General features: G+C 44.3%; 1 protein-coding gene across 1 annotated transcript in view; it reads left to right on the top strand.

Annotated features, from left to right (window-relative positions):
• Positions 1 to 254: 254 nt before the first annotated feature.
• The window catches only part of GFRA3 (GDNF family receptor alpha 3), an 84,496-nt gene continuing 60,637 nt past the window's right edge, over positions 255 to 24,113 (top strand). Inside the window, exon 1 of the mRNA XM_063927880.1 lies at positions 255 to 1,372. Coding sequence (XP_063783950.1) covers positions 1,318 to 1,372 — 55 coding nt within the window. The 5' untranslated portion in view covers positions 255 to 1,317. The remainder of the gene's footprint in view (positions 1,373 to 24,113) is intronic.

The raw sequence follows: 24,113 nt of genomic DNA on the forward strand, positions 1-24,113 counted from the left end.
TCATCTCTATCCTCAGTTTCATACAAAACCGGGACTAAAGAGCAATTGTTTATTGTTAGATGATGGATCTCCTCCACAATACACTCCAAGTCCAAAAAGAAAGGGAAAAAAAAAAAAATTAGCAAAATATACCACCCAGGGTATGAGCGGGTGTTCTGATCAAGAAGATTAGAAAAAGCATTGTGCGAAATAACTGACAAGAGAATCTGGAATAAAGGCAGCCAAGCCAGGAATGGGAGGGGAGGGGCACAGGAGGGAGGGGGCAGCAGAGACTACAGCCTAGCTTCAGCAGCTCATACTCAGCCACTGACTACTCAGACAGGACACAGAGGAGTCCCCTGACCAGTCCGAGAGACTTACCAATGACAGAACGCCTCCAGAACTCAGAGGAGAACAAGCTATTACACTTGTAACATCTCGGATTGCACGTGTTCTCCTGGGTAACTTCACTGGGGGTCGGATATGGTCCTCATCATTCAGAGGCTGCTCCCATGCTAGACCTCTTAAATTGCTGGATGTTGGTAACTCGTCCAGATCTTCAGACGATTCTGGTGACGGAAACCGTACTTCTTTCCCATCTAGCTTATAGTTGTCGGAAAGTATTCTGCAGGCGAAAGTCACTGAGAGCTGCTGCGTGCAGGTGATGGTCCCAGAGAGCTGCTGAGAGTGATACTGCTCTTCCCTCTTACCAGTAAAGCTGCAGGTGATGGTCACAGAGGACTGCTGGAAGTGATACTGCTCTTCCCTCTTTCCTGTATAGCTGCAAGTGATGGTCACGGATGACTGCTGGAAGTGATACTGCTCTTCCCTCCTACCTGTAAAGCTGCAGGTGATGGTCACAGAGGACTGCTGGAAGTGATACTGCTCTTCCCTCTTTCCTGTATAGCTGCAAGTGATGGTCACGGAGGACTGCTGGAAGTGATACTGCTCTTCCCTCCTACCTGTATATCTGCAGGTGATGGTCACAGAGGACTGCTGGAAGTGATACTGCTCTTCCCTCTTTCCTGTATAGCTGCAAGTGATGGTCACAGAGGACTGCTGGGGGTGATACTGCTCTTCCCTCCTACCTGTATATCTGCAGGTGTTGGTCACAGAGGACTGCTGGAAGTGATACTGCTCTTACCTCCTACCTGTATATCTGCAGGTGTTGGTCACAGAGGACTGCTGGAAGTGATACTGCTCTTCCCTCCTACCTGTATATCTGCAGGTGATGGTCACACAGAGAGCTCCTGTGAGTGACACTGCTCTTCCCTCCTACTTGTAACTGTGTAGCTGGAGGCCATGTCTGAAGGAAACTGGGGGCTGTAGAAGACTTGGATGGTACTTTCCACCATGGGGTCCTTGGCAATCCTACTGCTTCTCTCACACGCTGGTAAATTTCTAGTTTGTGTTACTTCTCACTTGCCAATACATGAAAAGAGCTAAACACACAATCATTTTGTATGTGACAATCCAGAAGGTTGTTTGCCCTGTGTAACTGATCTGGTAATATATTTGTCATTCATTGTGAGAACACATGAACTAATATACATGCCCCTAAATATATCCGGCATTAAAAGGGTAATGGTGCTTAGATTGTACATCTGTGTCATAGAAGGGCACAGTCATGTTGTATAGACTGATTTATAAGCATCCAGGCAGTGTACAGTATATTGCAGATCATAGTATCATCGGTATCCAGATGATCGAGCTACACTGTCTAGATTGACAGTAAATAGGTCGACAGTATATGGTCGACAGACATTGTATCGACATGGATAAAAGGTCCATAGGGTGAAAATGCCGACAGGTAAGATGTCGACATGAAGGTGGCCAACATAAGCGTTTTGGGGATTTTCTTTTTCAACCTGTGCTTGATTTACCATCCACATGGACTACGATTGGGAATAGTAACCCGTGCCGGGCACAGTGGTAGCAGAGCGTGGTACCTTGCTTGAAGCACTTGGAGCCCACGAGGTTCTACAGTTGCTATAAATGGGGAACGTAGAAAATTCCACCAAAAGAAAAGGTAAAAAACTTGTGTTGACCTTTTTTGTGATGAAAATTTCAATTGTGACCCCGTTGATCTTTTGTACCTGTCAGCCTTTTCTATTTTCTACCTTTTGACCCTGTTGACCTAATGCATGTCAGCCATGTGGGTTCGACCTAATGACTGTCTAATTCTTGTAGATCTTCTATACCACAACTAGCTTCATCCGATGTGTCCATCAGTAAGTGCAGGCAGCTTGTATTGTCTGTCTGACTATTGCCATGATCTATGGGCAGATTACACCTAAAATACACATGGCTTTCACTTTTTGGAAAGACTGTCGGGCAGACTTCAGTACTAGACAGTCCGAGACTGCTGGCTCTACTTACCAGGCTGTAGTATAGTCTTCACTGGCCCCAAACTGGGCACTTTGTGAGTAGCTACTGTATTTAGAATACCAATAAGTATCTTTCTCACTCATCAGCGTAAAAAGTGCCCAGTCCCTTAGCCCACTTGATTCTAGCATCTACCATCCCCACATCTCCCAATAGATGGCTGCACAGCAGGGAAGGGTACATACATCTATCAACATACCCACACTCTCAATATTATCTTTCTGCAATCACACTTGACAGACAATCATAGACAACTGTCTGTCATGATACACAATGGTGGTGTATGTACAGTAGTCCAGTGTCCTGATGTAACCAAGTCTTTCATGTGGAACTGTCATTATAATAACTGTTACTGATACTACGGGTTGGGTTTGGGATCCCGGCAGGTGGGTGAGCGCAACAAAGCCACTTGTGGTCTTGCTGCGCTCGCCACGCTGCGGGCTCGGTGGCTTACTGCGCCCACGAGTGGGAATAGCTTCGGCCCCCTGCTGGCATTCTGGCGACCGGGATCCTGGCGTCTGTATGCTGACCGTCGGGATCCCGACCGCCGGGATCATGACGACATCCCAATACTACTTGTCTTCATTCTTTATTGAACATGTCCTTAATGATGGGCTGCAGGTAGGCATCCAGGGGCTTGAATGCTGGGGAACTACAAGTCTCACTATAGCCTAGATGCATGTAACTGACAGGATATGCCGGGATGTTTTGTTCCATGAGAAGTAGAAATCCAGAGGCTGGTATGGGCAAATGTGTTACAAATTCTTTGAGATCCATTCATCATGAAGGACCCACTGATGTTAATGAACAAGCGCACCCATTAGTTAAATAAACTGATTGGGAATTTTCAGAGAAAGAGTAAGATGAAAGGAATAGCCCTAGGGGTATATTTACTAAGATGTGAGTTTATAGAAGTGGAGATGTTGCCCATAGCAACCAGATTCTACTTATCATTTATGTAGCACCTTTTAGAAGATAATAGCTAAAATTTGATTGGTTGCTATGGGCAACATCAGACCTGCACTATAGTAAACATACCCCACATAGTCAGTAAGTGATTGTTATTGAACAAAATTACCAGATACCTGTGAAATACAATATCCGATTTAGATGAGGCTCTAGTATAATAGAAGATTAGAATAATGCTATTACAGTGATATAAAATGTACAGAGCATGCAGATGTTCACGGCAAAGAAAGTTTTACAGCCTGTTAGGATATACCGTCCTTTAACTGTAACATTAATTATTTTAGTCTTTGCTACCAACAACAATTTGCCAGTATAGCAGTTGCTAATGTAGGGCCTAATTCAGATCTGATCGCAGCAGCAAATTTGTTAGCTAATGGACAAAACCATGTGCACTGCAGGGGAGGCAGATATAACATGTGCAGAGAGAGTTAGGTTTGGGTGGGCGGTGTTCAAACTGAAATCTAAATTGCAGTGTAAAATATAGCAGCCAGTATTTACCCTGCACAGAAACAAAATAACCCACCCAAATCTAACTCTCTCTGCAACTGTTATATCTACCCCCCCTGCAGTGCACATGGTTTTGCCCATTAGCTAACAAATTTGTTGCTGCAATCAGATCTGAATTACCCCCGTAGTGTAATTGCCACAAGATTGGACCTATATTTACTGCTGCTTCTGCTTGGACCAGATCAAAGAGTTTGTAAATAATAACCTACACACTATGGGGGTAATTCAGATCTGATCGCTGGGTTGCATACAAGGGGTTGCCACCTACAGGGGGAGTGTATTTCCAACGTGCAAGTGTGCGATCACATGTGTAGCTGAGCTGCAAAAATCCACTTTGTACAGTTTCTTCGCAGCCCAGGACTTACTCCTACAGTGCGATGAGAACGGGCTGATCGGGGCCGGAGCTGACGTCACAGATCCTCCCTGAAAATGCTTGGGCACGCCTGCGTTTTTCCGGACACTCCCAATAAACACTCAGTTACCACCCACAAACGGCCTCTTCCTGTCAATCACCTTGTGATCGCCCGTGCGAATGGATTTTTCGCACCATCCCTTCGCTGACCGGCGTTACCCGTTGTTGTCTGACGTGCGTGCGCATTGCGGTTCATACGCATGTGCTGTTATGACATGATCGCCTACTGTGCGAAAACGCACAGCAGCGATTAGATCTGAATTACCCCCTATAAGGTAACCACATATCCTATATATCTTTGTACAATTACTAAAGAAAAGTAATGTATAGTACAATTGGCTGTACCAGCCTTATTTTGTATTGCTACATTGTGGAGAAAAAATGTATTTCAGATAGTAAATGACATCACCGCCAGTTAGAAATGAAGGGCAAAGTGAAATCTATTTGTCAAACAGCTAAACCTATTTTTAATGCTGCAGCTTGTTTTATTGATGGTCATATTACATCATATGTAGCAATGAGAACAGCTGATCATACAGATCAGGCATAATATTCATCTGGAAACATTGTATATTATCATTGGTGAATCATGAATAAAATATATTGACATTGGGGTGAATCTTCGCATTCCAGCTGTAATAATTCTACATTTCGGGGTGCTGTGAAATAGAAAGTCAGTCATTTTACTTCTCACATCAAAGCCCCCTCCTAATGGCAGAAATAAAAAGCTGTTTTGGAACGGCAGGGATAGAAGATGTATAATAAGTAGTATAAAGCTACCCACACTCACCATCATCTTATTGTAGACAAAAGCATTTCCAAAGAATCACATTGATAATAATTGAGGCACTACCATTATATTTTTGCAAGACAATTGTTCCTAATTGGATTATTTGTGAACAACTATTTTATGGCTTCACACACATTTACATTTTTATCTGACAGAGCTGAAGGGCAACAGTAGTGTATGCTCCATATAATGTAGGACAATTTTCGGATTGCTTGGATTTTGGTATCGCAATTACAATACACACACCTCAATCTCCTTTAGCCTGATTGCATAGTTCAGTACTGTATTATAGATTAACCGCACTAAATTCACAGTACTATATGTTTTCTCTTCTGTGGGTAAACTGTTTTACTATGGGTAAAAATACTATGGGCAAATCTACATGGAAGAGCTAGTAACATCTTGGAGGACCTGTGTAAAAACAGGTCCTTGTAGCATAGCTACTGATAGAGTGGGCATTGTAAAAGCTGAAATACATCTAAAAGCTATAATCCCAGAAAACACAATATTTAATGAATTGGAAAAAAAATAATTTAGTTACCAAACCCTTATTGTATTTCCCCAAGTAGTGTCAGGTGACTCCTTAGATGTCTAATAACGGTTGCTCTTGCTTGGGGAGTACTTGCTTTTAAAAGCTATAAACATGCAAGACTTCACCCAGTTCAGGAGCATGTGATGATCACATTGATATCCAGACTGAATTCATTTATATATTTAGTGTATAATCTACTCCGGAAAATCCGCTGTACTGGAAGATAGGAGAGTTGTTCACCTTTAACATATACAGTATTATAATATGTATAGCCAAGGACATGGGTACCATACGTGCAGGGAGCGCTGTTGCTAGGGGACCCACCTTCCCTGTCACAGTTGCATGTGTTATTGTATATACATTTCTCTTACATCCTAGAGGATACTGGGGTCCATTTAGTACCATGGGGTATAGATGGGTCCACTCGGAGCCTTGGGCACTTTGCGAAATCAATAGTGTGCTCTGGCTTCTCCCTCTATGCCCCTCCTACCAGACTCAGTTTAGAAAATGTGCCCGGAGGAGCCGGTCACGCTTAGGAAAGCCCCTGAAATGTTTTCTGCATTTATTTTCTGTTTGTTATTTTCAGACAGGCATGGTTGGCACCAGCCTGTCTGCTTCGTGGGGCCCAACCTTCTATAGGGTTAATGGTCCCATTCCCCACTGACAGGACACTGAGCTCCTGAGGGAACCATTCGCAGGCCCCACCCGGCAAGCGTACATTCCCGCAGCATGCCGCCATCCCTAACAGAGCCAGAAGTAAGAAGAGTAGTGAGTAGGCGTCCGGCATCCCAGTTAGCGGGTCGCCGGCTGTAATGGCGGCATAAGGGTATGGAGCGCAGCGCTGACATGCAGGCTGTGTCTCAAGGCTCAGGACAACATGCTGTGTGTGTGTTCCGCTGTGAGGGGCGAGCTGAGCCACTAAAAACAATACCCACACTGGCAGTACAGCTTACAGGGGTTCTAACCCGCTGTTAAGCATCACAAACACCTCAGCCAGTATAATAAAACTGGGAAGACCGCGCGCCATAAAGGGTGCGGGGCTTCACTATGAGCAGACCCAGCAGCTCACCAGCGCCATTTTCCCTCTGCAGCTCACACTGACAAGACTGGCAGGGAAGCGCAGCTCCTCCACAAGGACTCCACAATTTCTCAGCGGTACAAGGGGGTCATAGTAAGGGGGGGGAGCGGTGTTAGAATACTAAGCCCCTATTAAGGATGCTTAGTCTGCGACCCAGCTTGGCATTAGCAAGGAAAGCGCTGTGTGGCTGGCTCCATCATACTCTGTGTCTCCCTAGAAGGGCTCTGTGTAGGTTACTTGTGCTTAAGCTTTTCCTGTGTGTGTGGGTGTGATTTCACATTTACAATGTCAAAGGAGTGTGTTTTATGCACGGCGGACTGTTTTTCTTCCCCAGGGGGATCACTACAGTGTACTCAGGATAGTACACATTCTCAGGCTTGTGGGTCCGAACCAGCATGGTTGGATTCACTCAAAGGGATGATCTCGAATATTTCTAATAAATTATCCCAGAATGAGAAGGAGATGCAATACTTAAGACAGTCTGTGGATGGCATGATGAATAGAGATTCAGGCACCACACCAGCGCCTCAGACCCCTACCATTTGTCCACAAAAGCGTACACTGGCCCAAATCCTGCAGGCTGACATGACACTGATGATGACATGTCAGATGCAGAGGAGGATGAGGTGGACTCAGTGAAGGGGGGGGGGGGGGGGGGAATGTAGCGCTGTCACAGAGGGTACAGGCTCTGATAGAAGCTATTAGAGATGTCCTGCAAATTCCTGATAAGGTGACAGAGGAGGATGAGGAGTCTTATTTTAATGTAAAAAAGAAATCCTCTGCTACTTTTCCTGCATCAAAAGAGTTGAATTCTCTGTTTGAAGAAACCTGGGTTAATCCTGATAAGAAGTTTCAGATCCCTTAGAGATTACTCATATCCTTGCCTTTTCCTCAGGATGATAGGAAAAAATCGGAAAACCCACCTATTGTTGACGCATCGGTATCTAGGTTGTCACGTAAGATAGTCTTACCGGTCCCTAGGGCAGCCTCCTTAAAGGACGCTGCTGACCGCAAAATTGAGACCACTCTCAAATCCCTGTACACAGCTGCTGGGATGGCCCAGAGACCCACTATTGCTTGTGCATGGATTACTAGGGTCGTTGCAAAATGGTCAGGTAATCTAATTGACGGGTTAGCTTCCTTATCTTACTCCTACAGCATATAGAGGACTCTGCAAATTTTATGGTGGAGGCCATAAAAGAAATTGGTTTGCTCAACGCACGCACCACTGCTATGGCAGTGTCAGCACACAGGGGCTTGTGGCTACGTCAGTGGACTGCGGATAAGGATTCCTGGAAAGGCGTGGAAAGCCTACCATTCACAGGTGAGGCCCTGTTTGGAGCTGAACTGGATACGTGGATGTCCAAGGCTACGGCGGGTTAGTCTACATACCTTCCTTCCGCAGCCCACTCAGCTAAGAAGACCTACTCTGCTCCAACTCTGCAGTCCTTTCTGTCAGCCAAATTTAAAAGTAAAACCTAAGGTTCTTCTACAGCCGTCAAAGGCAATAGAGGTAAATCCAGAAAGCAAGCAACTGCAGGTTCTCAGGAACAGAACTCAGGTTCTGCTTCCTCAAAGCTTACAGCATGACGGTGGACCGCACTGCCTGGGAGACAGGCAGGTGGGAGCCCGATTAAAATATTTTAGTCACATATGGGCAACATCATGCCAGGATCCCTGGGTCAAAGATCTTATCGCCCAGGGCTACAGACTGGAGTTTCAGGAACTTCCACCTCACAGATTCTTCAAATCAGGCTTACCAGCTTCTCAAGAAGCAAGTATGACTTTACAGGAAGCAATTCAAAAACTGGTACAGACTGAGGTCATTGTTCCAGTTCCACTTCAGCTGCAAAACAAGGGTTATTATTCCAACCTGTTTGTGGTACCGAAATCAGACGGTTCGGTAAGGCCCATTTTAAACCTCAAGTCACTGAACCCATACTCACGGGTGTTCAAGTTCAAGATGGAGTCTCTGAGAGCTGTGATCTCAGGTCTGGAGGAGGGGGAATTCCTGGTGTCTCTGGACATAAAGGATGCGTACCTTCATATTACGATTAGGCCGCCTCATCAGGCTTACCTAAGGTTTGCATTACAGGACTGTCACAACCATTTCCAGGCCCTGCCATTTGGCCTCTCCACGGCACCGAGGGTGTTCACCAAGGTGATGGCAGAGATGATGTTTCTCCTCCGCAAACTAGGAGTGAACATAATATCGTACCTGGACGTTCTGCTGATAAAAGCACCATACAGGGAGAGGTTGTTGGACAACATTGCCCTCTCAACCCGACTACTCCAGGATCACGGATGGATTCTGAACCTACCAAAATCTCACCTGGAACCAACACGGAGGCTTCTGTTCCTGGGGATGATACTTGATATGGAGGCACAGAAGGTATTCCTTCCATTAGAAAAGGCATTTGATGGTGCAGGATGTTCTAAAACCAACCCGGATATCGGTGCATCTATGCATTCGCCTTCTGGGGAAGATGGTAGACTCTTACGAGGCACTGCAGTACGGCAGGTTTCACGCAAGGCCCTTCCAGCTGGATCTGTTGGACAAATGGTCCGGATCGCATCTTCACATGCACCAGAGGATACGTCTGTCGCCAAGGGCCAGGATTTCTCTTCTGTGGTGGCTTCAGACTTCTCACTTGACCGAGGGCTGAAGGTTCGGGATTCAAAATTGGATTCTGCTAACCACCGACGCAAGCCTCAGAGGGTGGTCACCCAAGGGGAACAGTTCCAAGGAAAATGGTCAAGTCAGGAAACCATTTTTCCAATCAACATTCTGGAACTAAGGGCCATATACAATGCCCTTCTACAGGCATCACATCTTCTTCAAGATCACGCCATTCAGGTTCAGTCGGACAATGTGACAGTGGTAACGTACATAAACCGACAGGGCGGAACGAAGAGCATAGCAATGTCAGAGGTAACAAGGATTCTCCTCTGGGCAGAAAGACACGCTGTGGCGTTGTCAGCAATCTTCATTCCGGGAGTAGACAACTGGGAAGCAGACTTCCTCAGCAGACACAACCTCCACCCAGGGGAGTGGGGCCTTCACCCGGAGGTGTTCAGGTTCTTGACACATCGGTGGGGAATTCCACAAATCGACGTGATAGCCTCTCATCTCAATAAGAAGCTCAAGCTTTATTGTTTCAGGTCGAGAGACCCACAGGCAGTGGCGGTGGATGCTCTGGTGACTCCATGAGTTTTCTCGACTCCATGAGTCTACCAGATGGTGTACGTGTTTCCACCACTTCCATTGATCCCAAGAATTCTCAAAAGAATAAAAAGGGAAAAGATTCAAGCAATCCTTATTGCTCTGGACTGGCCAAGAAGGGCTTGGTACGCGGATCTACTGGAGATGCTCTTAGAGGATCCATGGCCACTACCTCTTCGCGAGGATCTTCTATAACAGGGGCCATTCGTCTATCAAGACTTACCATGGCTACATTTGACGACATGGGAGTTGAACGTCAAATTCTAGCCTGGAAAGGGATCCCGGACAGGGTTATTCCAACCTTGATTCAAGCCAGAAAGGGGTAATGTCTAAACATTACCACCGTATTTGGAAAAAAAATGTCTCTTGGTGTGAGAACAGGAAATTTCCTACGGTGGAATTTCAACTGGGACATTTTCTGCTTTTTCTGTAGTCAGGTGTGGATGTGGGCCTACGTTTGGGCTTCATAAAAGTCCAGATTTCGGCCTTATCCATTTTCTTCCAGAAACAATTGGCTTCTCTCCCTGAGGTTCAGACATTTTTGAAGGGGGTTCTGCACATCCAACCGCCCTTTGTGCCTCCGACGGCACTTTGCGATCTCAACGTGGTGTTGCAGTTCCTACAATCGGAATGGTTTCAGCCTTTACAGGAGGTTGACGTAAAGTTTCATACGTGGAAGACCGTCACACTGTTGGCCTTGGCTTCAGCCATAAGGTGGTGTCTGCGTTTCATATCTACCAACCTATTGTGGTTCCAGTGGTTACCAACACCTCTGCTACTTCAAAGTCCTTGGATGTTGTGCGTGCTTTCAAGATCTATGTGGAGCGGACAGCTCGTCACAGAAAATCGGACTCGCTGTTTGTTCACTGTGATACCAATAAAATTGGGTGTCCTGCTTCAAAGCAGTCTATTGCTCGCTGGATCAGGCTTACTATCCGGCATGCTTATTCTACTGCAGGTTTGCCAGTTCCAAGATCTGTACAGGCCCACTCTACTAGGTCGGTGGGTTCTTCCTGGGCGGCTGCCCGGGGGGTCTCGGCTTTACAACTTTGCCGAGCTGCTACTTGGTCAGGGTCAAACACGTTTGCTAAGTTCTAGAAGTTCGATAATTTGGCCTCTGAGGACCTAAAGTTTGGTCAATCAGTTCTGCAGGAGCCTCCGCGCTCTCCCTTCCATTCTGGGAGCTTTGGTATATCCACATGGTACTAAATGGACCCCAGTATCCTCTAGGACAGGGGTGGCCAACCAGTCAGAGAAAAAGAGCCAACAAATCTTGTTAGGTACGTCAAAGAGCCGACATCAAGCTGAAGGTGCATGTGCATAAATGGGGTGTGACCTTGTGCCTGCTAGGCCACACCCCTGATATAAAAGACAGTGAAAATACCAGATCCACATAAAATACATTTCAAAGCCAGAATCAACATAAAATACATTGAAAAAGCCATATTCACATAATACACTTCAGCTCCTCCATGTGTCACTCCAGCCAGCGCCCCCATGTGTCAATGTGTTACTCCAGCCAGAACCCTCCTGTGTCACTCCAGTCAGCTCCCCATTGTGTCTCTCCTGCCAGGATTCTCCTTTGTCACTCCAGCCAGCTTCCCATTGTGTCACTCCTGCCAGCACCCTCCTGTATCATTCCGGTCAGCTCCCCCATTATGTCTCTCCTACTAGGATACTTCTGTGTCACTCCAGCCAGCTCCCCCTTGTGTCACTCCAGCCAGTATCTGGCTCCCAGTATCATATGTCACTACAGCCCTCAGTTCCCTCAGTTTTCAGTCGCCAAAGTGCTGCTGTGTGTCTGGTTGGAGTGCACCAGTTTCCAGGATCTGTTGTGGTCAGGTGACAGAGTGTCGGGAGCCACATTTGAATAAAGAAAGAGCTGCATGCGGCTCAAGAGCCACAGGTTGGCCATATTACTAAATGGATTCCCAGTATCCCCTAGGACGTAAGAGAAAATAGGATGTAAATTACCTACCGGTAAATACTTTTCCCTTAGTCCGTAGAGGATACTGGGCGCCCGCCTGGTGCTTCGTGTTTTACTGCACTGTTACTTGGTTAAGTATTGTTGTTGGTTCAGCTGTTGCTGTTCCTTTTCAAGTTGGGTTAGCATGGCTTTCCTCTTATTTTGTGTGTACTGGTTCGAATCTCACCACTGTCCTTTTAAATCCTTCTCTCAAGGTATGTCCATCTCCTCGGGCACAGTTTCTAGACTGAGTCTTGTAGGAGGGGCATAGAGGGAGGAGCCAGCGCACACTATTGATTTCTTAAAGTGCCGAAGGCTCCGAGTGGACCCGGCTATACCCCATGGTACTAAATGGACCCCAGTGTCCTCTACGGACTACGAGAAAAGGATTTACCGGTAGGTAATTAAAATCCTATTTTTCCACCATTGGGTGGTACATATGGGCCATTACAAACTTTTGCCTTCTGGCCTACAATATATCAAGGTATGCCCCTGGACCTGCTCGTTGTAATGTGGTATAAATGAACTGGAGGGCATTGTAATGTTACATATTATGAACTGGGGCACTGTAATGTGGCACTATGATGTGGCAAATGGGATGGGACACTATAATGTTGCATAATATGAACTGGGGACACTATGGGGGATATTCAATTGTTTGAAAAGTCAGTTGGGTGTCTGTTTTTTCCTGTCTATTAGATAGGGAAAAACAGACACCCATCTGACTTTTCAAACAATTGAATACCCCCCTATATGTTATAATGTGAATTGGGAGTACTGTGTTGCCTAAATGTGTACCAAAATAATTTAAATAAAGGAGCGCTTGTTGTGAGTTATACCGCTCATACCTGTAAAAAAATTGGGTTAGTAATAATGTTTACAGCCCCTTTTAGAAGTGTTTTTGTTTTGTTTTGTTCAAATTGACTCATTACATGCCGCCTCTGCTGTGTGCGCCGCGCTGGAGAGGAGAGAGCAGCGCCGGAGGCAGCGGAGAAGGAGGAGGAGTGAGGGGGACTGGAGCCGCAGCAGCGCTATGTAATTGGTAGTAGCGCCGCTGCAGCTGTCCGCTCTCCTTCCGTATTGGCTGCCCGGCGCTGCTGTGAATGCTGGGATGCGGTTCCTTCATCCCAGCATTCACAGCGGCAGTGGGCAGCCAATACGGAAGGAGAGGGGACTGCTGCAGCAGCGCCACCACCAATTACATAGCGCTGCTGCGGCTTCAGTCCCCCTCCTCCTCCTTCTCCGCTGCCTGCACCGAGGGATCTGCCAGCACGAGGAGCCTGACTGCCAGCGGGGAGAGATAGTAAGTATATTTCTCCCCCTCTCTCTCTCTCTCTCTCTCTCTTTCTCTATCCTGTCTGCCGCAATGTGTAAAAAGAAGGACTGGCTGCCGTAATGTGTAAAAAGGGGGATGCTGTCTGCCGTAATGTGTAAAAAGGGGGACGCTGTCTGCCGTAATGTGTAAAAAGGGGACGCTGTCTGCCGTAATGTGTAAATAAGGGGATGTTGTCTGCCGTAATGTGTAAAAAGGGGGACGCTGTCTGCCGTAATGTGTAAAAAGGGGACGCTGTCTGCCGTAATGTGTAAAAAGGGGGACACTGTCTGCCGTAATGTGTAAAAAAGGGGATGCTGTCTGCCGCAATGTGTAAAAAAGGGGGACGCTGTCCTCCGTAATGTGTAAAAAGGGGACGCTGTCTGCCGTAATGTGTAAAAAAGGGGATGCTGTCTGCCGTAATGTGTAAAAAGGGGATGCTGTCTGCCGTAATGTGTAAAAAGGGGGACGATGTCTGCATAATGTGTAAAAAGGGGGACTGTCTGCCGTAATGTGTAAAAAGGTGGACTGTCTGCCGTAATGTGTAAAAAGGGGGATGATGTCAGCCGTAATGTGTAAAAAGGGGGACGATGTCTGCTGTAATGTGTAAAAAGGGGACTCTGCCGTAATGTGTAAAAAAGGGGACTCTGTCTGCCGTAATGTGTAAAAAAGGGGCCGCTAACTGCCGTAATGTGTAAAAAAGGGACGCTGTCTGCTGTAATGTGTAAAAAGGGGGACGCTGTCTGCCGTAATGTGTAAAAAGGGGATGCTGTCTGCCGTAATGTGTAAAAAAGGGGTTGCTGTCTGCCGTAATATGTAAAAAAGGGGACGCTGTCTGCCGTAATGTGTAAAAAGGGGGACGCTGTCCTCCATAATGTGTAAAAAGGGGACGCTGTCTGCCGTAATGTGTAAAAAAGGGGACGCTGTCTGCCGTAATGTGTAAAAAGGGGGACGCTGTCTGCCGTAATGTGTAAAAAAGGGGGACGCTGTCTGCCGTAATGTGTAAAAAGGGGACGCTGTCTGCCGTAATGTGTAAAAAGGGGACGCTGTCTGCCGTAATGTGTAAAAAGGGGACGCTGTCTGCCGTAATGTGTAAAAAGAGGGACGCTGTCTGCCGTAATGTGTAAAAAAGGGACGCTGTCTGCCGTAATGTGTAAAAATGGGGACGCTGTCTGCCGTAATGTGTAAAAAGGGGGACGCTGTCTGCCGTAATGTGTAAAAAAGGGGTTGCTGTCTGCCGTAATATGTAAAAAAGGGGATGCTGTCTGCCGTAATGTGTAAAAAGGGGGACGCTGTCCTCCATAATGTGTAAAAAGGGGACGCTGTCTTCCGTAATGTGTAAAAAAGGGTACGCTGTCTGCCGTAATGTGTAAAAAGGGGGACGCTGTCTGCCGTAATGTGTAATGCCGTAATGTGTAAAAAGGGGGACGCTGTCTGCCGTAATGTGTAAAAAGGGGGACGCTGTCTGCCGTAATGTGTAAAAAAGGGTTGCTGTCTGCCGTAATATGTAAAAAAATGGACGCTGTCTGCCGTAATGTGTAAAAAAGGGGACGCTGTCCTCCGTAATGTGTAAAAAGGGGACGCTGTCTGCTGTAATGTGTAAAAAAGGGGACGCTGTCTGCCGTAATGTGTAAAAAAGGGGACTCTGTCAGCTGTAATGTGTAAAAAAGGAGACGCTGTCTGCCGTAATGTGTAAAAAAGGGACGCTGTCTGCCGTAATGTGTAAAAAGGGGGGCGCTGTCTGCCGTAATGTGTAAAAAAGGGGTCGCTGTCTGCCGTTATATGTAAAAAAGGGGACGCTGTCTGCCGTAATGTGTAAAAAGGGGGACGCTGTCCGCCGTAATGTGTAAAAAAGGGGGACGCTGTCCTCCGTAATGTGTAAAAAGGGGACGCTGTCTGCCGTAATGTGTTAAAAAGGGGACGCTGTCTGCCGTAATGTGTAAAAAGGGGACGCTGTCTGCCGTAATGTGTAAAAAGGGGGACGATGTCTGCATAATGTGTAAAAAGGGGGACTGTCTGCTGTAATGTGTAAAAAGGGGGACTGTCTGCCGTAATGTGTAAAAAGGGGGACGATGTCAGCCGTAATGTGTAAAAAGGGGGACGATGTCTGCCGTAATGTGTAAAAAGGGGACTCTGCCGTAATGTGTAAAAAAGGGGACGCTGACTGCCGTAATGTGTAAAAAAGGGACGCTGTCGCCGTAATGTGTAAAAAGGGGGACGCTGTCTGCCGTAATGTGTAAAAAGGGGGACGCTGTCTGCCGTAATGTGTAAAAAAGGGGTTGCTGTCTGCCGTAGTATGTAAAAAAGGGGACGCTGTCTGCCGTAATGTGTAAAAAGGGGGACGCTGTCCTCCATAATGTGTAAAAAGGGGACGCTGTCTGCCGTAATGTGTAAAAAAGGGACACTGTCTGCCGTAATGTGTAAAAAGGGGGACGCTGTCTGCCGTAAAGTGTGTAAAAAAGGGGGACGCTGTCCTCCATAATGTGTAAAAAGGGGACGCTGTCTGCCGTAATGTGTAAAAAAGGGGACGCTGTCTGCCATAATGTGTAAAAAGGGGACGCTGTCTGCCGTAATGTGTAAAAAGGGGGACGATGTCTGCATAATGTGTAAAAAGGGGGACTGTCTGCCGTAATGTGTAAAAAGGGGGACTGTGCCATAATGTGTAAAAAGGGGACGATGTCAGCCGTAATGTGTAAAAAGGGGGACGATGTCTGCGGTAATGTGTAAAAAGGGGACTCTGCCGTAATGTGTAAAAAAGGGGACTCTGTCTGCCGTAATGTGTAAAAAAGGGGACGCTGACTGCCGTAATGTGTAAAAAAGGGAAGCTGTCTGCCGTAATGTGTAAAAAGGGGGACGCTGTCTGCCATAATGTGTATAAAGGGGGACGCTGTCTGCCGTAATGTGTAAAAAAGGGGTCGCTGTCTGCCGTAATATGTAAAAAAGGGGACGCTGTCTGCCGTAATGTGTAAAAAGGGGGACGCTGTCTGCCGCAATGTGTAAAAAAGGGGGACGCTGTCCTCCATAATGTGTAAAAAGGGGACGCTGTCTGCCGTAATGTGTAAAAAAGGGGACGCTGCCTGTCGTAATGTGTAAAAAGGGGGACAATGTCAACCGTAATGTGTAAAAAGGGGGACGATGTCTGCCGTAATGTGTAAAAAGGGGACTCTGCCATAATGTGTAAAAAAGGGGACTCTGTCTGCCGTAATGTGTAAAAAGGGGACGCTGACTGCCGTAATGTGTAAAAAAGGACGCTGTCTGCCGTAATGTGTAAAAAGGGGGACGCTGTCTGCCGTAATGTGTAAAAAAGGGGTTGCTGTCTACCGTAATATGTAAAAAAGGGGACGCTGTCTGCCGTAATGTGTAAAAAGGGGGACGCTGTCCTCCATAATGTGTAAAAAGGGAACGCTGTCTGCCGTAATGTGTAAAAAGGGGGACGCTGTCTGCCGTAATGTGTAAAAAGGGGACGCTGTCTGCCGTAATGTGTAAAAAGGGGGACGCTGTCTGCCGTAATGTGTAAAAAAGGGGGACGCTGTCCTCCGTAATGTGTAAAAAGGGGACGCTGTCTGCCGTAATGTGTAAAAAAGGGGACGCTGTCTGCCGTAATGTGTAAAAAGGGGACGCTGTCTGCCGTAATGTGTAAAAAGGGGGACGATGTCTGCATAATGTGTAAAAAGGGGGACTGTCTGCCGTAATGTATAAAAAGGGGGACTGTCTGCCGTAATGTGTAAAAAGGGGGACGATGTCAGCCGTAATGTGTAAAAAAAGGGGACGATATCTGCCGTAATGTGTAAAAAGGGGACTCTGCCGTAATGTGTAAAAAAGGGGACTCTGTCTGCCGTAATGTGTAAAAAAGGGGACGCTGACTGCCGTAATGTGTAAAAAAGGGACGCTGTCTGCCGTAATGTGTAAAAAGGGGGACGCTGTCTGCCGTAATGTGTAAAAAGGGGGACGCTGTCTGCCGTAATGTGTAAAAAAGGGGTTGCTGTCTGCCGTAATATGTAAAAAAAGGGGACGCTGTCTGCCGTAATGTGTAAAAAGGGGGACGCTGTCTGCCGCAATGTGTAAAAAAGAGGGACGCTGTCCTCCATAATGTGTAAAAAGGGGACGCTGTCTGCCGTAATGTGTAAAAAGGGGACGCTGTCTGCCGTAATGTGTAAAAAAGGGGACGCTGTCTGCCGTAATGTGTAAAAAGGGGGACAATGTCTGCCGTAATGTGTAAAAAGGGGGACGATGTCTGCCGTAATGTGTAAAAAGGGGGACGATGTCTGCCGTAATGTGTAAAAAGGGGACTCTGTCTGCCGTAATGTGTAAAAAGGGTACGCTGTCTGCTGTAATGTGTAAAAAGGGGACGCTGTCTGCCGTAATGTGTGAAAAGGGGGACGTTGTCTGCCATAATGTGTAAATAAAGGGGACGCTGTCTGCCGTAATGTGTAAAAAGGGGGACGCTGTCTGCCGTAATGTGTAAAAAGGGGGACTGTCTGCTGTAATGTGTAAAAGGGGCTCTACCTGGTGTAGTGGCGCTACTGTACAGCATAATTTGAATAATGGAGACTACTGTGCACCGTAGTATGAATTGGTATTATTTTGTGGCCACGCCCCTTCCCAGTGAAGCCACGCCCCTATATATATTTTCCTGGGGTGCTTGTTTGTTAATTTTGTTATTGATTAGATTATCCCAAAATATGAGAACTAAGGGAAAATGTATTCCTTACTTTAAAACCTAGGGAGACAAATATAGAACTGTATCGTTCTCTTGCTGTAGATTATACACTGCTATTACATGTGATTTATTGTGTTTTCTTTATTACGTTTTTTCTGTCTTACTCTGCCTTAACATTGGAGTGCTGTTAAGTAAAGATATGTGTAATGGAAAATCTGCTGCTTCAGTCCATCAATCACAAAGAACAAAACCCAATCTCACAAAGTCACTAACTCCCTTGCATATGCCATTGTGACGTCACAGAATTGTATTCTCCTGTTTACTTAGGACAACGCTTCGATAAAGGCCAATGATGGGGCGATCTACTAAATTTACAGGGGCATATTTATTTATTAATATTTTATCTTGAACTGATGAGGCTCCTCATTTGAAGGAAAATTAAATGCTAAAATACTGTTATTGTAAGCCATCATCATGGTGGATTGTTATTACAGCACTTGTGATCCATCTGACAGCATCAGCTGCACCACATATCTGCACTCTGTGCTCTGCTGTAGGAACAGCATTTATAGGCACAAGTCCTTGTGCCCTGGACCGAAGCTAAGTGTCTAATTCAATTAGCGGTGAAATTACGGTAATCTACTGTGATTGCTGGTTTTGCCATTTTTGCGTCTTTCGTCCATGAAAAGCTGACTTTTTACGGGTATGTGCACTCACACGATTCTCCATATTAAAATGCAAATTAGCAAAAACGGGATTACCGCGAAAATTGGTGCCGAAAGTGAAAAGTGAAAAAAATGGGTAAATCTGTCCATAGCCCCCCAAAGAGCTAAACTAACATTGGATAACAGTCTAAAAGTTTATTATTGGTTATAATAAATGTATTTCTGGTAATGAAATTGGGTCAAATGTCTGTTATATGCATTTTTTTTTTATTATCCTTTTCTCAACATACTGTATCAATTCATAGTACATGACATCACACAACCCTCCTCTACAAAGAGGGCTCTAACTTAAAGGGGTATCCAATTACCTCATATTGGCCCCGACGTGGCACCCAAAGCATAATCCAGGATAAGTGGCCTGCCGGAGCTGTAATAACACTAGTCCCCGATCCCCTGTGCTTTTGTGTGAAAGCGGGTCCAATTTCGGCCTCTAATTGGGTAATGCGATAATGACCATCATCATTAATTGCGATAACCAGCCATTTTGATCAGCCGAAACGGCATCGGGGCTAATTGGATACTTTCCTTAGTGTTCAAGTTACTCTGTCTGTATGTGGGATTGCAGCTTTAAGTTTAATGTTCATCATTTATGGGGGAATTCAATTAGCAGTGAAATTGCGGCCTATTTACTGTTCGCCATTTTTGCATATTTTTTGCAGCGAAAACTGATTTTTTTGCAGGTATGCGCGCCGCCGCGATTCACTCTATTCAAATTCAAATGAGTGAAAACAGGGATTACCGCAAAAATCGGTGCCAAAAGTGAAAAGTGAAAAAATGGGTGAATCTGTCCGTAGCCCCCAGAACAGCTAATTTATATCGGATAACAGTAAAAAAGTTTATTATTGGTTATAATAAATGTATTTCTGGTACAGAAATTGGGTGAAATGGCTGTTATATGCATTTTTTTTTTAAATGTGAAAAAAAGATAAAAAGCTATTTTTTCAACAAAATAAGTGCTAAAATTAAACTTGAGGTACATATAAAATGGGTATAAGTATACATTTTATGGGACTTTTAAAAAACAGTGGAAACAGACCGATTACTCCCACCTGCAAGCACCCCAATATACCTGTCCAATACCTTGTACCCCAGTTTCTATCATTTTGCACTTTTTCACCCCAAAATTGACATGTCATTATTGGGCATTTAAAAATCATTAAAAACTTCAATGTGCCTAATTAGTCATTCAGGTGGTTGTCCCAGGGGTTCAGATACAAATCCTGACATTTGTAACTTAAAATAGGGATTTTCCCAAATTTATGACCTGCTCAGAGTTGGTGAATTGAAATTAGCGGTAAAATTACTGCAAAACCGTTTTCGTGGATAGTTGAATAGGCGCTCTTACAAATTTACTGCGATTCACTGTGTAAATGTTTGCCTTTTTACTGCAAAAGCACAAATTGAATTCGACCCTAAATCTAATGCCCTTAATCTGAGAGACAATCCTAAATTTTTAAGATTTTACCTGGATATGTTTTCTCAGAAAAATATGCCAATTAATTTATCTGTGAGGTTCTGTAAGATGTTAAGGAGCTTGCAGCTAATAGAATTTGTCTGTTACAGGTTGAGTATCCCATATCCATATATTCCGAAATACGGAATATTCCGAAATACGGACTTTTTTGAGTGAGAGTGAGATAGTGAAACCTTTGTTTTTTGATGTCTCAATGTACACAAACTTTGTTTAATACACAAAGTTATTAAAAATATTGTATTAAATCACCTTCAGGCTGTGTGTATAAGGTGTATATGAAACATAAATGAATTGTGTGAATGTAGACACACTTTGCTTAATGCACAAAGTTATAAAAAATATTGGCTAAAATGACCTTCAGGCTGTGTGTATAAGGTGTATATGTAACATAAATGCATTCTGTGCTTAGATTTAGGTCCCATCACCATGTTATCTCACTATGGTATGCAATTATTCCAAAATACGGAAAAATCCCATATCCAAAGTACCTCTGGTCCCAAGCATTTTGGATAAGGGAGACTCAACCTGTATTACTGTCATTTTCTAAATAAATCAACTGCCAAGTACCACATTTCTTGTTTAATATGCTCACTGCAAATATTAATTAATAGTCAACATTAAAATATAGTAGCTTTGTACTACGAGCCTGGTGAGGTTGTGTAGAATAGTCCGGTATGTACATCTAAGGGGGGTATTCAGTTAGTGCCGAATTTTCCAACAGTTGGAAAATCGGCACTATTTGGACCCATTTGTATTCAATAGCGGGCGGGTTCGCCCGTATTTTAATCCATTTTCGCCCATGCCTTTTCTTTTTTCCTTTTCAAATCGGCATGGGCGAAAACGGACCCAAAAACGGGTGAAAATGCCCCCAAATTCAACAAAACACAGGTATATGTGGCAAATTCGCAGATCCACGTGGTTTTTCGACAGTGCTGGAATTTTCAACCAGTCAAAAATCGGCAGTGGCATTGAATAGTGTGAATGTAATTTGCCCAAAAAACGGGCGAAAAGTGACGATTTTCTGACTGTCAGAAAATTCGGCACTTATTGAATATCCCCCTAAGTGAACTAATTTGTGATGTTCTTACATGTACAAACAAATAGTCTGGAAATTGTAAAAAAGTAATGACAACCATGAACCACCAATCTATTAGACACAGAGGGGGCAATTTAACTGTTTTCCAGGCACCGACAACTAAGTGCCTGGCAGCAGCAGTTCAATTATTCTGCTATTTGGGTGCGATCACTGCCGGTGTCGACTTAAGGTGGCAAGCAGATATGTGGGAAAAATTTCTCTTTTCGGGACAACTTTAGATAGGATTAGCTGCTATTCGCAGCTAAACTCTGTCTACTTGGATGCTTAAGAAGTAATGGCCGCCTGATCAGAGTACCAATCGAATTGCTCTGATGGGCACAAAGATACAATTGAATCGCACCCAGAAGGTAATATAAAAAGACTAGATTACAGGTTACGCATCATTGACTATTTTGAGAATATTTGCACATCTAAGGCATATGACTGTTATGTCTTAGAAGGTGGGATTAAAAATAATTTTTGGTATGTGGGAAAAGGGGCCCAACAAACCATTATAGAACATGGCTACAACCAGTGGCGATACTCAGAAAACAAAATTCTGGTACTCACCTAAATGTTCCAATTGATGAAGTACCCTCCATACAGATTTTTTTTCATGTTTCTGTAACTAGTTAGAATTAAAATTAAATGCCACCATTAAAAAGGGGTGTGGATTATTAGATCTACACTAAAAAGGTCTACAGTCAATAGATAGACCACTAATGGTCGACATACATTAGGTCGACAGAGTCAAAAGGCCAACAGGGTCAAAAGGTCGACATGGAAATGGTTGACACAAAAAAGTAGACACAATTATTTTGATTTTATTTTTTCATTTTTTGAGTTTTGTCACCTTTCTGCCACAAACAAGCGCCATTAGTGTGCCGTGTTCGCTCACCAAGCTTCGGGCAAGATGCCTTGCTATGCTACTGCTACACTTGGAACTGGTTATTGTTCCCAGTCGTAGTCCACATGGATGGTAAAGTATGAAAAAGCTGAAAAAAAACCAACTGCCATCGACCATGTGTCGATCTTTTGACCCTGCTGACCTTTTGAACCTGTCGACATTTTGAACTATCTACCTTTTGACCCTTTCGACCTAATGCATGTTGACCATTACTGGTCTACCTATTGACTGTAGACCTTTTTAGTGTAGATATATAGGGGTACATTTACTAAGCAGTGATAAGAGCAGAGAAGTGAGCCAGTGGAGAAGTTGCCCATGGCAACCAATCAGTACTGAAGTAACATCTATAATTTGCATACTATAAAATGATACAGAGCTGCTGATTGGTTGATGGGGAAATATCTCCACTGGCTCATTTCTCCGCTCTTATCACTGCTTAGTAAATGTACCCCATAGACCGGATACAAAAAAGAAAGCAGTGGCTATAACACATCATTAAATTAAGTCTTTCTGGTTTTTTTTTTCTCCTGAACGTAAGAGGACATTGAGTCTCCCATTATTTCATACTTTTGTGATTAATAATCAAATACCTTCATTATATTCATGTACATTGTGGCTTATTTGTAGCACTTTATGCCTGGTTACTGGGGCATCCTGGTCACATACACCATCCTGAAGCTGCATGTAACCATCCTATACTGACGGGGGAATTCAGTTAGCCGTGAAAACACATTATTGCGGTAAAAAATTCAAATTTACAGCGAATCGTGGTAAATTCACGAAAGCGTCTATTCAATTGTCCGCAAAAACGTTTTTGCTGTCATTTTACGGTAAATTTCAATTCACCAACTCTGAGCAGGTGATAAACTTGAATGACCCAAATATATACTTATACCCATTTTATATGTACCCCAAATTTAATTTTAGCATTTATTATGCTGAAAAAAAATAGCTTTTTCTAATTTTTTTTACATTTAAAAAAAAAATGCATATAACAGCCATTTGACCCAATATAAGTACCAGAAATACGTTTATTATAACCAATAATAAACTTTTATACTGTTATCCGATGTTAGTTTTGCTTATTTTGGGGGATATGGACAGATTTAGCCATTTTTAACTTTTCACAGTCGGCACCAGTTTTCGTGGTAATCCCGTTTTCGCTAATTTGCATTTAAATAGAGTGAATTGCGGCAGTGCATATAACCGCAAAAAGTCAGTTTTTGTGGTAAAATATATGCAAAAATGGCGACTCGTAAATAGGCCGCAATTTCGCTGCTAAGTGAATTCCCCCATAAGTTATGAACATTAAACTTAAAGCTGCAATCCCAAATACAGAGTAACTTGAACACTAAAGGGGGTATCCAATTAGCCCTGATGCCATTTTGGCTGATCAAAACGGCTGGTTATCACGAGTAATGACCGTTGGTCATTATTGCGGTACCCAAATAGTGACCGAAATTGGACCCACTTTCGCACAAAAACACATGGGATCAGGGACTTGTGATATTACAGCTCTGGCAGGCCACTTATCGTGGATTATACTTTGGGTGCTGCGTCGGAGGTAATTGGATACCCCCTTAAGTTAGAGCCCTCTTTGTAGAGGAGGGTTGTGTGATGTCATGTGCTATGAATTGATACAGTATGTTGAGAAAAGGATCATTCCAAAGCCACTCTGCCTCCACAGGGGAAGCTGCATCAAACTTAAAGAAGACAAGTAGACAAATTGCTCATAGCAACCAGCCAACTATCATATTATAGGAATATACTTTAAATATGTTATCTAGAAGCTGACTGGTTTCTATGCTAACTATCAGTAGACCTCAAGGGGCTTACCTACTGTTCGGGCAATGGACCACACGTGTGTGTGTGTGTGTATATATATATATATATATATATATATACAAACAGAAAGTTCAGCACTCACCATACCAAGCTCACTTATCCTCACAACATCAATAAATAAATGATGGGGGTTTAGTTAGTGAATTGGCCAATGCACGGAAGCCTGCATACCGCTCGCCAAGGTACCCCACCTTCATGCAGGTCCTACACTATCACAAAGTCTCTAAAATTAATACCTGGCAACTGTATCACACATAATATACTGCACACATGC

This window comes from Pseudophryne corroboree, chromosome 6 (genome assembly GCF_028390025.1).
Source record: "Pseudophryne corroboree isolate aPseCor3 chromosome 6, aPseCor3.hap2, whole genome shotgun sequence".
In the NCBI taxonomy this organism is placed as follows: domain Eukaryota; kingdom Metazoa; phylum Chordata; class Amphibia; order Anura; family Myobatrachidae; genus Pseudophryne; species Pseudophryne corroboree.